The 12,956-nt window shown below is 49.0% G+C and overlaps 1 protein-coding gene across 1 annotated transcript in view; it reads right to left on the reverse strand.

Moving 5' to 3' along the window:
• Positions 1 to 12,956, reverse strand: part of LOC131282386 (disintegrin and metalloproteinase domain-containing protein 10) — a 38,448-nt gene that overhangs the window by 2,315 nt on the left and 23,177 nt on the right. The window contains exons 3-10 of the mRNA XM_058311834.1: positions 6,770 to 6,963; positions 6,396 to 6,690; positions 3,163 to 3,701; positions 1,526 to 1,678; positions 1,297 to 1,457; positions 965 to 1,199; positions 349 to 871; positions 37 to 278 (exon numbers count right to left, since the gene is read on the reverse strand). Coding sequence (XP_058167817.1) covers positions 37 to 278; positions 349 to 871; positions 965 to 1,199; positions 1,297 to 1,457; positions 1,526 to 1,678; positions 3,163 to 3,701; positions 6,396 to 6,690; positions 6,770 to 6,963 — 2,342 coding nt within the window. The remainder of the gene's footprint in view (positions 1 to 36; positions 279 to 348; positions 872 to 964; positions 1,200 to 1,296; positions 1,458 to 1,525; positions 1,679 to 3,162; positions 3,702 to 6,395; positions 6,691 to 6,769; positions 6,964 to 12,956) is intronic.

The following is a 12,956-nucleotide window of genomic DNA, read 5'->3' on the forward strand; positions in this document are numbered from 1 at the left end:
TAATGTTTGGGATGTTTGGAATGCGAATTTCCTTACCTGGAAGTTATCACAGGGCGAGCCGGGCCGCAAGCTGTACCCGCCATCCGGAAGCCCGTAATCACGGGCAAACTCGCTCGTACTACGACACGTACTGGTGTCGTTGCCATTCTGGCAGGCCAGCTCGCACAGCTTGCGCTTGTCGATGTTCGGAATGATATTGGACGTTAGGAAGCATTCCGTCATGTTCCACAGCAAGCAGATCGAACCGGAACATTCACCTTTGATGCACAGCTGGGTTCCTGTGGGGGGAAAAAAAAAGTTTTTTTTTTTAAGTGAAGAAGTCATTACAACCCCGTTTGTGCTACTTACCATTGTTACACTTCGTCTTATCATCGCGTGGCCTCGGCTCCGGACACTCCGGCGTCGTACCGTTGCAGGTGGATCCCCAGGAACACTCCGTCTCCTCCTTGCACGTCACCCTCGCATCGGACGGTATAAACCGGCACGTATTGCTATTACAGCAAGGGCCCTGCGATGGGCTGCACTGCGTACGGGCCCGCCGCCCACAGCTCTGGGCCGTCGCGTTCTCGATCTTCATCGCGTCGGTCATTTCGCGCGGGTAGCAGCACTTATCCATGCACTCCTCCTCGTTGAACCCGCAGTCACACTCCTCCCCGATCTCGACGATCTTATTGCCACAGAACGCACCCTCCGACGCCTGGAAGCAGTTGCGCTTCTTGTTCTCATCGATCGCGTCCAGCACGTTCGAGATGTTGCGCACCGAGCAGGGCGAAAACTTGCCATTGTTCATCCGGATCCCGCTGGTGGCGCTGGCGAACATGATGAAATTGCCGTTGTTTCCGCCGGGTCGACATTCCGCCGGATAATCGTGCTGAAAAGAGGAAGGGAAGGTGCAAAAGAAAACACTTGAAACGGTCCTCTACCGGATGGAAAGTGACTCCATCCCAGCCATCACAACACGTACCGGTGAGCCAAAGTTGTGCCCGATCTCGTGGGCAAGCGTCAACTGGGACACTTTCGGTGGAACGCGCGTGTTGTAGTTGACGAAGGTGATGATGCCGGTGTTGAGCGACCGTTTGGTGCTCTGGTACAGCCCACCGACCGTTTCCGTGTACGTTTTGTACTTCTCGCAGATACCGCCGGACGCACCGGATGCGGAAGCAACCCAAGCCAGGCCTAGCGTGCCACCGGTGAAATCTCTGTTAGCGAGTACGGGGGAGGGGAAACAATAATGAGAAAAAATCTTCCACACATCCCGAAACTTCTTAGCACGTTTCGGCAAAAAAACAAACATACCTGTAGGTAAACACGTACGCCAAGCAGAACGCCTCGTGGTTGCCGAGGGAGTGCAGGTTGAGAAAGTTCGACACGTCGATGTTCTCCAGGCAGAGTGGATTCACGTCACCGTCGTGGTTTTCCTGGCACGACGAATCGTCATCTATTTTCAAACGTTGGACCTGCGATGGAAAACAAGAGAGCTGAAGCATATGTTCCATTCCACCAACGCCGGCATATAAACTCTTACCTCAAACCGAATGTTGCGATGTTCTACTCGCCCGTCGAACTTGGTATTACGATAGATGTAATTAACGGCAGTGATGTGATGTATGATCAGCGACAGGATTTCCTCGCGCGTTTTCTCCTCCAGCTCGAACTTTCGTCCACCCCGGTGTTGATGCTGCTTGGGAAGAGGGCCGAACAAAAGTTGACAAAGAAGCATTAATTAATTACACTTTTCGTTCGTTCGTTCGTTCGTTCGTTCGTTTGTACGCTCGTGTACCAATTTACCATCTCTTTGCGCGCTCGGCCATTACCATGACCGATACACGCTAGTATCCGTAACAGAAGCTGAAGCATATTTCAAAGAAATTGTCAAATAAAACTTACTGGGCGCCTCCTCGGTCCGTATGCGTCGCCAAACTTGACTAATTAGTCTTCCAAGTTCCAAAAGACCGACCACCCGACCACTGGAAAGCGCTACTGTATTTCCGTTCGGCGTTCGGAAAGAGTGACCCACGAGAAGGTATGGAAACACCCTGCCTGCCTGATGTGATTTATAATCACTGCTCTGTGTGACGCCTTCGGAAGTGAACGCAAGGGGGTCGAGTGCCAGTGATAGCGCTGTTCTCCGAAACCGGCCATTCAAGCCTGTCGTCCACAAAACCCAGGGATCGATAGCTGGTCGGGCGGATTGGCGGGGGAAAAAAGCAGCCGACCATTGCAAGGCGGTTCACGGACGGGTGTCAAAGATGTCAGATAGGATGAGAGATCGAGGGCCCGGGCCCTTCTCCTCTGGGAAGCCATTTACTTTACTTGGGGAGCCATCTCTCGAAAGTAAGCCATTGCAATCTGCAATCTTTTACCCTCAGCTGTCGGCCGCCGACGAGCAGACATTATTCACTTTGGCCATCAACTTTGTCTCTACGGCGCACACACAAACACACGAAAGGGCGTAGGGAGGCCTATGACCGGATGTAGGATCGAACGATGGGCTCTTTTGCGCTGGGTCAGGATGTCTTCCACCCGGCTCCGTTGGGCCGCATTTCCGGGGGGCCTCCGGGTTGCAGCGGATTCCTTCCGCTTGCGGTCAAACAAACGACAACGAACAGTGACACGTTCATCGGGCGTAGCTAAGACAAGTTGCGACACATCCTGACGAACAGGACGGACCTCTCCACTCTCTCCGACATGCATGCACCGGAGGAGTGTTACTGGCCACCCAACCTTTATTGTTTGCGGTTGCGGGTTTTCTGCATTACTGGCCACACACACTCACTCCGACGATGAAAAGGTGTGGTTTTTGTTTGGCCCCATGCCGGCGACCTCCGTCCCACGGATGAAGTTTTTGCGGTTTTACTAACAGCCAAGCAATAATGAGACTGTTGACTATGTACCTCGACGAACAGGCCACCGGGCCCCCAAGGGCCGTCGTGCCTATTTGCCAAAAGGTACAATTTGCGAAAGCTTTTCGGTTCGTTTGAGGTTTTAATGATTTTCTCACAATTACCCGGTCCGAAATTCCGGTATGGGAAGCGGGAAGCGGGAAGGGCATTTTATCTTCTTCCAGGTAACCGGCCATTTTAATTATTTCTCAACATCCTCCCAAGCAATGATAGGGGAAATCCCCCTGCCAGAGCCTAAAAAGTGCATTCCGATACTCACACTTACGATACTGTCCCGTATGTGACTCCACAGCAACGGATCGGTCTGGATGTAGAGCGAGCAGGTGTTCCGGTAGTCCTCCTTCTGCCGTGCCGCACGCCGTACCCGCTCGTGCGCTTTCCAGTGCCACCCGTAGTCGCTAGCGCTTTCCCCATCCGCGCGCCAGTTCGCTGCCTTCGAGTACTTTTCATGCGGGAACTTGAACTCGTACCCGGTTTCGATGGGAATGTCGTTGCTGCTGGCGGTACTTCCCGTGTCCTTTTGCTGCTGTACCGTCGGCGTCGGCGAGGAGCGTCGTTTCGTCTTGGGACTGGTCTTGTGATAAGCCTGCTGCTGCTGTTGCTGCTGGGGCGGATGATTGTTGCTATCGTTGTCGCTTGTCCTGGCAGGCGCCTCTTCTCGCTCGTTCCGATTCTCCGGCATCGGCTCCGGTAGGGCTTCCTCCTCGTCCTCGTCCTCCTCCTCCTCGACGGCCGAGTTTTGGACGCGGTCCATCCAGGCCGACACTTCATCGTGCACTCCACACCCGGACGGATGTCCTACAAAAAGCGAACCCGAGCGAAAAAGGTTATTGAAAAAGCAACACCAATGAAAATACATTTACCCTCGAACGGGGGATATGTTTTTGTTTTTCTTCTTTTGCCGGAGCCGGAATTGGGGTCACAACGTTGCTAGAAACGCCCTCGGGGGTTGGTGCTACTGTTGATGATGGCAGGGAGCGATACATTTTTTGGGTTTGCGCTATCGATTTATCGGCCCTGAATTAGGAATGCAATTTTGATTAGCTTCCGAACACCCCCAAACCCTTCCTTCTCTCCTTCCAAATGGCTGGGAAACTGCCCACAAAATCGAGGAAAATCAATATTCTCGAATTTGGCATTCATAAATACATTCATATGATGTATATTTGCGAACCGAATGGCAGGAGATGTTGGAGGTAAGTACTGCCGGGTACGTAAGGATGCGCTGCTGTACGGTTCCCATACGGCAAAACAATAATTTCATTTCCATTTCCAATGCAAAAACCCCCGTTCTCCTCCTTGTTCCCCACCTCCCCGGTGTTAGCATTCCCTATTGTCGGTCACCGTATGGTACCAGCATTATATGTCGCTTTTTGTCGCTAACAAACCCAAAACTAATCATCACGCATCGTTGCAAATAACCTAGGAGTTCTCGAGGGAGAGAGAGAGGGGGAGAGAAGGAGTTAATGTATATTTAATTGGATTTTGCACTTTAAACCGAACGCTTCTGAGGTTCGGTTGGGCGGAAAGCAAGCGATTTCCGCCCCCGAAAACATATCCGAAAACTATGTGACGTGATTGCTATCGTTTCGGGATAGTTCCCGCCGAGTTTGATCCTTACTTCTCCACCGTCCACCATCTCACTTCCCGGACACAAATCGCCCGCATATGGAAGCTCTCGAATTAGTTATCAGACAAGGGACATTTTCGCAAAACTTTACAAAGTAGTACGATAAGGGTTTTCCCTTCCCACAACTCACCGAAAAGAGGACCCATAAACCATCGTAACGGAAACGATTGAATGGTTTTTGGGAACGGAGAGGAGTGACTGCACACTAATAGGGTACCCCCATCAACGGGTTCTTAATGTCCACTAGAATGATTAAAGACATTGTAGTGCAAACCTTGTTGCTGAATTCCCTTAACTAATTCCCTTTCCTCCTTAACTACTGTTGTTTATACCTGAAGCGTGTAATAATCCCTCATAAAGTCATTCACTAACAATTGGCCTATCGCCTTGGAAAACACTATCCACCTTATACTTCGTTCGGATTGATTTATGGGCCAGCAACAAAACTTTTGCGTGATTCACGTGCAGCAGCACCAGCAAACCGATTTTATGCGTAATCACCGCAACTAATTGCGTGAGGGCCCACCAGCGGATTTCGCTAGGTCAATCAAGGTTCGATGGAGGTCTTTTCACACCTCACGGCACGAGATGGACCCGCGTCGTGATCTTCAGAAATTACTATCTCGATCGTTTGTGGGCTCGATTCGGGTTGCGTTCATCCGCCTGACGGCATGAGAGAAAGTTATTGCGGCGAAGAAAGTATGATTAAGACTTCACCGGTTATTGCTTTTACATTAACTGGTGGGCGGAGAGGAATGCAAAATGCACGCAAATAAAACAAAAATCAATCAAATCATGATTAATGCTAATGGATCGAAGAGTTTTGGGTTTTGTAAAAATATCATTTCCAACTTTCTTCCTGGATTCCTTGACACACTGTAGGGTTTACACCGTCTCAGGGTGAAAAAGACAAATGCAATCAGCTTACAGCAATTCGAATTGCTGCTCAACTTCCAAATGACCCGTTTATACTACCCGCCAGTTGCTGCACACCGCAACTAATCACAACTTATTATGATGGCCTAACAATAAACTGCAACATAATGTGAACAAATGTCTGTTTATATGCGCGCACCAGCGCGGCTAGCGAAATAGAAATGGGAATGAGAAATCACCGGGCGGCCATAATCAAAAGTCATACGGTCTTTTGTTCCACAACGAGGAGTATGAGTGGGAGGAGTACCCGGGGCCCAACTTTTTTGCAGGAACTCTCTCGTGCAGCATTTTAATCTGCAAAAGCTTCGGAGAGTTAGTTCTTGCGTATCGCTTTTCACACAAACCTCCGGTGCACGTGCACAACGAATTCCTCCACAGTGCCGGTGCGATTTTGCAAACCTACCCTGTTGGTTATGCAATGTGAAAACTGGCGAGGAGAGAACCTCCCATGCCAATGGAAAGCGCGCGGGGTAACGGGGTGAATTCAAGATAGTCGACCGTGCGTCACTTCTCAAGCATAAACGCCGACACGAAAACGAATGGGCGGACTTCAAGACTTCAAGACTTCAACGGGCAGCCAGCCTCCGCACTCCATTATGGCCTGCTTTCTAACGGGCTCTACACGACGACGACGACTGTGTGTGGTGTTCCGACGGGCAAGCGTCACATCGAACACGTAACATAGACCGCCGAATGGAGCTAGTGTTTACCAACACGGGAGAAGGAGTGTAGTTGGGAAGAAGGATTTATGCTTCGTTGCGTCTTGCGACTTCTAGGTGCTTCGTCCACGAGCACCTTCCACAGTTCCCTTCGTTCGTTTGTTGAGAGAATGAATGCACCAACAACTACAGCACACCAACCCAGCGTTTTCTAGAAATAATGATCCCTTCGAATCCAGGCACCATCGTCGTAACAAGACCGCGTACCTTTCCTCCGATGGCGGTAAGGATCGTCCACGTGCTGATCCTTGTAGATCACCGAATGGAACGGTGGCTCATCGTCGCTCGTCTGGTGCAGCGGGTGCGCCTCCGGCTTGACCGTCTCCTGCGGAAAGTAGTGCTTCGCCCGCTCGACGTAGTACGTGTCGTCCGAGGTGATCACCTTGCCCTCGAACACGCCGTCGAAGATCGAACCGAAGACGTAGCTCTCCGGATCGTCGACCACCTCGCCGTGGTAGATGTGGGACGAGTCCACCTGCACCGGTCCCTTGTCCGTATGTATCTAGAATAGAGGGGGGGCAAACGGAAAGATAAATCAATAGGGGTGTTTCTAGTGAAGGTCGTTTTGCTTCGTTACTCACCTCTAACTTATCGCTTACTGTGCTGAGATCACGTTTAAGTCTAATGTTAAAATCTCGTTCGTGTGCCCTAAAGCTAAGATGTACGTAATGATCTTTGGTGACCGATCGTTTCGCCCGGCTGTGACTAGCGTGCAGATGCTCATGATCGTAGCTCAACTTCTCGTGGTGCGATATGTACTGGTTCAGGGGACGTGCTGCAAAGAAAAACAAGAAGCGATAGCACACGTTAGTTAAGATTTATTGTTGGAAATGGGCGGCCATAGATCGATGGATGGATCGGTCTCGAGTGACCGCACAGTCAGGTCGTGTGTTCGATGGTTCTTCCCAAACCCCAAACAACATGGCGCCGCTTCGATGGAGAGGTGGCAGTTAACCGGAAGTGTGGTTAGAATTTATGGAGAACCACCGAGAGGCAACCCAAAACATACAACACCCGGACGGCTCGGAAGGAGAATGGAATGGTGTGGTTCCGATCGATTGCTATCCATCAACTGGACTGGGTTGTAATTTCTAGCACACGGTCGCCGCCGTTCGGCCGTCGGCTCGACAGCTTTTCCCGATCGTCCGGCCCGGGGAAGCCGGTCGGTCAGTCGTAAAACACCATCGGAGCGTATAATTTGATTGTGAGGCCAGTAAAATGGAACGATCGATTCCACGTTCCACCGGGAACGGTACCCGGAGGTTTGGCAACAGCATTAGTTTGATGCTGTTTTTCCTCGGTGGCAAGAGACCGCAGACTTCGTTTAACATTTTTGTATGTCTTTCGTTTCAATCTATAAGCTCCAATTATAGTGACGTTTGGTTAAAGTAGCTTTCAGTTCGATTGCAAAATCAGATATCTCAACGATGCATGGTAAAACCCGGTTTTCTAACACACATAACCAAAACAAATTTTCTCGTACGACAAAAAATAAGTTCAATGTTCCATAAACCTTTTGCACGGTGATCGCAATGGGAGAAATACACTGCGTTGATACTACCGGAAATAGCGTCCTTTTTTCCACTAAATTGACTGACATTCGGGCACAACCCAACGGAACCGAACGGAAATAAAAACACACCCAACGAACGAACATACATTGCCGATTGCAACCGAAAAAGGAAACGCGACAGCACGACAACATCATGTTTGTCCAACAGTTGTCCGTTGACGGAAAAGCTGACAACTTTTCACAGGAAAGCGTGCCATATATTCGTGGATGTTGTTAATGTGAACGGATTGAGTGAGGCGATCCCGGGTGGCAATAATATTGGCAAAAGGAGAAGAAAACCCTTAGCAGTAGGTAAAGGATATATAAAAGAGAGTGAAGAAAAACCGACGACCAGTGGGACGGAAATCGGTTCTTGAAGGATGAGGAAAGAACGAAAACTCCAGGACATGTTACACAAACAGGAAAACGGAAAACGATAGCCGTCGGGAGATCGGCGGAAGGTTTGCATACGTAACTTGCAACGTCCTTTCATTCAATTTTCGCTTTCCCTCACGATTCGCCCGCCGAAGCGCACGTCCTTTTTTTCTATTTGCCCAACCGGAAGTAGTTTGCCTGCACGGGGTGAAGAGAACGTGGTAGGAGGAGAAAAACGAATCTCGAACGAGGCAGGGAAAAAAAACAATTATACGACCGATGGGGAATGAAAATGCAATTTTCCACAGCAATCGTTCTCCAAAGGAGAGCCCTAGTGGTGTATGTCTGGCCACGCAAACGGAGGTAAGAATAAACAAAAAACATACCAGAAAGTGACCCCGCAGGAGTTTGCCAAACCCATCATATCCGTCTCAGAAGCAGAACTCTCTCCGATCCAAAAGGAAACGGCACCCGGAAGTCCACAGCTCGTTTACCGTACGACCCTCAACCGCCCGGATTCGTTGAACCTTGTGCACCGCACCATATCATAAGCTAAATGAACGTTGAAAGGATATAATTTCCCGTAGCCCGTCCTCTTCCAAACGCACCGGGCTGAAGGTGGTTGGGTGTGAGAGGATTCAATTGAAAATTTTGTACGCCAACGCTGGGCGCAATGTTTGGAGAAATGCAGTAAAAACGACCCACTCACACCGGGGGGGAAAGGGAAATTGATTGACGAATCATAATACACGTCGTTGACTTCCGATCACCAGCAGCCGGTTCGGTAGCATATCCTTTCTACGAAACGGAAATGCAACATTGTAATCATTCCATTGAGACGATGGGAGGGGGGAGTGGGGGTTCAGAGAGACACGACGTGTGGGTTGCAACAATGTTTAAAATTGAAGGATCCGTGTGTGTTCACCTACACAACCCGTACTTAGAAGCTCATGCCTTTTGAGCAAAGGGTCTAAAAGAAACAGTCATGTCAAGGGTGGACCTACGTCGTTTCTTACTTCTATGCCTGTTCAGTGACCAAAGGCGAAGTGCATTGGTCGATGACCATGGGAAAACAAGACGACGAGCCAATTATGGACTCGCATGGTTCTCACATAACTCGGCCCTATTTTATGTTTACCATGAATTAGTGATGGGAAAATCGGTTCCGCCACCGGAGCCGGCTACGACGAACTCCGGTAAATTTTGGAGTCGGCTCCGGAGCTGGCTCCGAACTACCGGCTCCGAACTACCAGCTCCGAACTACCAGCTCAGAACTACCAGCTCCGAACTACCGGCTCCGAACTACCAGCTCCGAAATAACGGCTCCGAACTAACGGCTCCGGAGTCGGGTGTGAAAAAAGCAACTAATCTCCACAAATCTTTCATTGCGAGATTTTGCGATCAAAGACAAAGAGGGTCCAGTAAGCTCGGCCGTCGGTGCGGAGCCGGCTTCGGAACCGTAAGCTCGGAGCCGTTAGTTCGGAGCTGGTTCCGAGCTAATGCCGGAGCTGGCTCCGGAACCGCTGATATGGAGCCTGCTCCGGAGCCGTTAGTGCGCTCCGGAGTGCCCATCACTACCATGAATAGAGTAACTGATCAAATGTTACCCTTTTCAACTACATTTATTTCCCAATGATTGAAAGAGCGTTATAATAATTAAAAGTGGATCATAGGAAAAAAAAACGGGACGCATCCGACGTGGGATGCTATAAAGACTTTTAATTAGATCCTAAAAAACCGTGCGCTCTGGCGAGCTGTGAAAAATCTATTACCAAATGCAATTTAGCAACAACTGCTTTAATTGTCCTGCCGTTAAATTATCCAAGTAATTTGATTACATCGGGGGGGGCTTTAATGATCCGTCGTCGTCGGTCGGTCGGTCGGTTGGTTCTTCTTCCGTGTCCCATTGTTTCGCCGTGACGTGCTCATGATAAAATTGCCTTCCGAGCGCTCCGCCGGAGCTCCGGAGTTCTGTGTGTCTGACACAGAGCATCGTTTAGCGAAGGAAACGGAAGGTTCCTGTGTGTGTGTTGCCCACAGCGTCAGGAGATTTCGTCTGCATCGTCAGTTTCGTAGGCAATTTTTCACTTTCTTATCGCCCGGCAGACGAGAGACGAGGCCTAAAGCCAGGGAGCACGAGACATTTTTCCAGACTTGGTGATGATTATGCTCGGGATGGATGGAGTGAAGCACGGCGAAGAGGGCGATTGATGGAACAAGACAGTCTAATGGGAGCGCTGATGGGATGCGGAGGATGCGTCAAACGATGTCGGGGTCCCTTGATACTCGGCCGGAGTTCGCTCGCTGGGCGAGGGAAATAAATGAACCTAGACTATCGTGTGCCTGCTTCCCGACGTCGCCGGGTTCTTGGTTCTTCTTTCTTGGATTACACCAAAGGAAGATCCGATGCAAAAAATAAAAGGAAGGAAGGAAAGAAAGGAAGATGGACCCGGACGAATGCAGTAACTTTGCCATCGGCAGCAACTGCCAGCCAACATGATACACGTTGCGGAAGCCCGGCCATGTTCTGCTGGATTGTGTAAGGCTGAAAGTTGTTCCGCACACGTCCCACCGGAGGCAAGTGTATCCATCAATGTCTTGCCCGGCGTGCAATACACGTCGACTCACGTACACGTGGTGTGATGTAGGGCGAACTTAAGCCGACTGTTCGTTCGAGCGTCTGACAGTAATTCTTTAATCCTCTAACGAGAGAACCACCTCCGGGCTTCTGGTGACGCTTCGTTCCGATAGCTCGCGGAACGGAAACGGAAAACCGATGGGAAACACCCGAGTCAATCGATCATGAACAAAAGACCGCAAGTATGAAACCACCCTCCCAAAAAAACACTTCCCTCGCTTAGTCACCCTGAGGGGGTTGGAAAACTTATCTACGGCTCTCTGTAACGTTACTTAAAAACTTTTAAACCATTTTTCCGAGATAAGTAGGGCGGTTTTGTTCGAACCTCAAATAAGTAACTCCCTATTACCCCTGCCGATAGTAGATCTTTTTTTTTATGACGCTTCACACCCGATTAGGCAATGGACCTTGCGTTGTGCGTCGTTTCGCGAGCTTTTAAACTGGGCGGCCTTCGTAATGGGAGTTTTTAAAGCTGTGTGTGCTGGGAAAAAAACATAAGCGGCGAAGAAACACGTTGCCTAATAGCATCTTCATGTGGTTTCACTGCTTCGCTTGCGCTTTCGTAAACACGCTTGCATCTAATCAACAATGCGTTTTTATGTCGGTCACTTACGACTTTATTTAAAACAAAAAATCCTAATGATTGCACAAGAAAATTGTTGCAGGCAGTTTGGTGGAAGAAATAATTTTAACACAATAAAACATGTGTACAATAATGTTGGAAACACAAGATTCATGTAAAAAGCATACAAACTAATCAGTAAAAAGTAATTTTCCGGCAGCATGACTTATGCAATCCATTCCTGAAGTAGAACTAAAACAAACCAGATAAAAAAGCATTCCCATCAAGTGGTGCATCAAACGAATACTGCACATCCAAGGACGAGCTGAACTCGTAGGAATAAAGCCAGAGAAACGAGCTTGTGCAGTGGACTGTGAACTATTTGCTTTATTCTTCTCAAACAAGACGTGTACGTGTAGTGATGCTCGGAAAAAAAACCAACCGCACTTTTTCCTTCTTCAAGCATTACATCTGCACTATTCCGATGGAAAGCCTTCTGATCACAGGTTATTTAAATACTTTTTCCTTCTTGGAATGCTTCAAGGGTGCTTGGAATGTTTTCCTTCCCTTTCCCATGTATGCACCAAGCATTTGTATCTTCTCATTTTTAATTTCTGAAGTGTCCAATTTTAACAAATAACTCATGGACCAAAGTTTCTAACGCAAGTGGAAAACAATCAAGGTCAGTATGTCACATGCTCGCCAACGCTTTCTCCCGAACACGATGACAACTTATGACCTTTCACATTGTCCAGGAAAAGTATTTCCAGCCTTAGCACATGTTGCAACAGTCGGACGTGGTTCAAAACTCCATTCGTAATGAAATGGGTCGTACCGGACGCCACAGCAACACAAACACAGGACATAAACTAACCACACACACACACAACTGCCATAATCAGTGGAACTATTTATTCGGGAAATTGTTTTTCAAAAACTTTAACCAACTACCGTTATCAGTGTGGATTCGTTTCGTTACATTGCCTTTTTGCACACTGGAGAAAGTTCGTGCCTATTTGGGGACTTTTTTTTACAACACACTGTGGGAGTGGGAGGGGGGGAGGAGACGACTTTCCCAGCAGCATATGGTTGTTGTAGACGAGTTTCCCTGTGGTCCTGTTCGCCCTTCGAAATTGGGTTAAGCGCACTGTCGAGAAGTTGGGTTGGAAATTTCAGCTAATACTAGAACTACTAGGAAGCAGCTGGGGCGGAAAGTCTAACTATAAGCCCAAAACTAGTTCTAGAGTCTCGAGCCGGAGAGGGATACTGCACAAGTTTTAATGAAATTATCCGAATTAAAAATGTGCGCTTGGTCAGGAGAGTATCATCCTCAGGTTCGCCGATGCCCCAAACTCAGCTACCTTCTCCTCGGCTTTTCGTTGGACAAATATGGTGTGTCTGGACAAACTGCAATGTCCAACAAAAAACCACCCCCCGGAAAACCCCTACGGGGCAACTGTAACACTTTTTACGACCGGCTCCGAAAAAAATACCCAACCAGGATGATTTGTATGCTTTTATTTTGCTTTTTCCCGCGGGGAGGGGTCGGACACACACTCACGGAACTTTCGCCTGCAATCGCATAAAACGAGGAAAAATAAAAACCATCCCCCGGCTGACGGGAAAATGGCGCGCACAGGT

This window comes from Anopheles ziemanni, chromosome 2, assembly GCF_943734765.1.
Source record: "Anopheles ziemanni chromosome 2, idAnoZiCoDA_A2_x.2, whole genome shotgun sequence".
Classification (NCBI taxonomy): Eukaryota; Metazoa; Arthropoda; class Insecta; order Diptera; family Culicidae; genus Anopheles; species Anopheles ziemanni.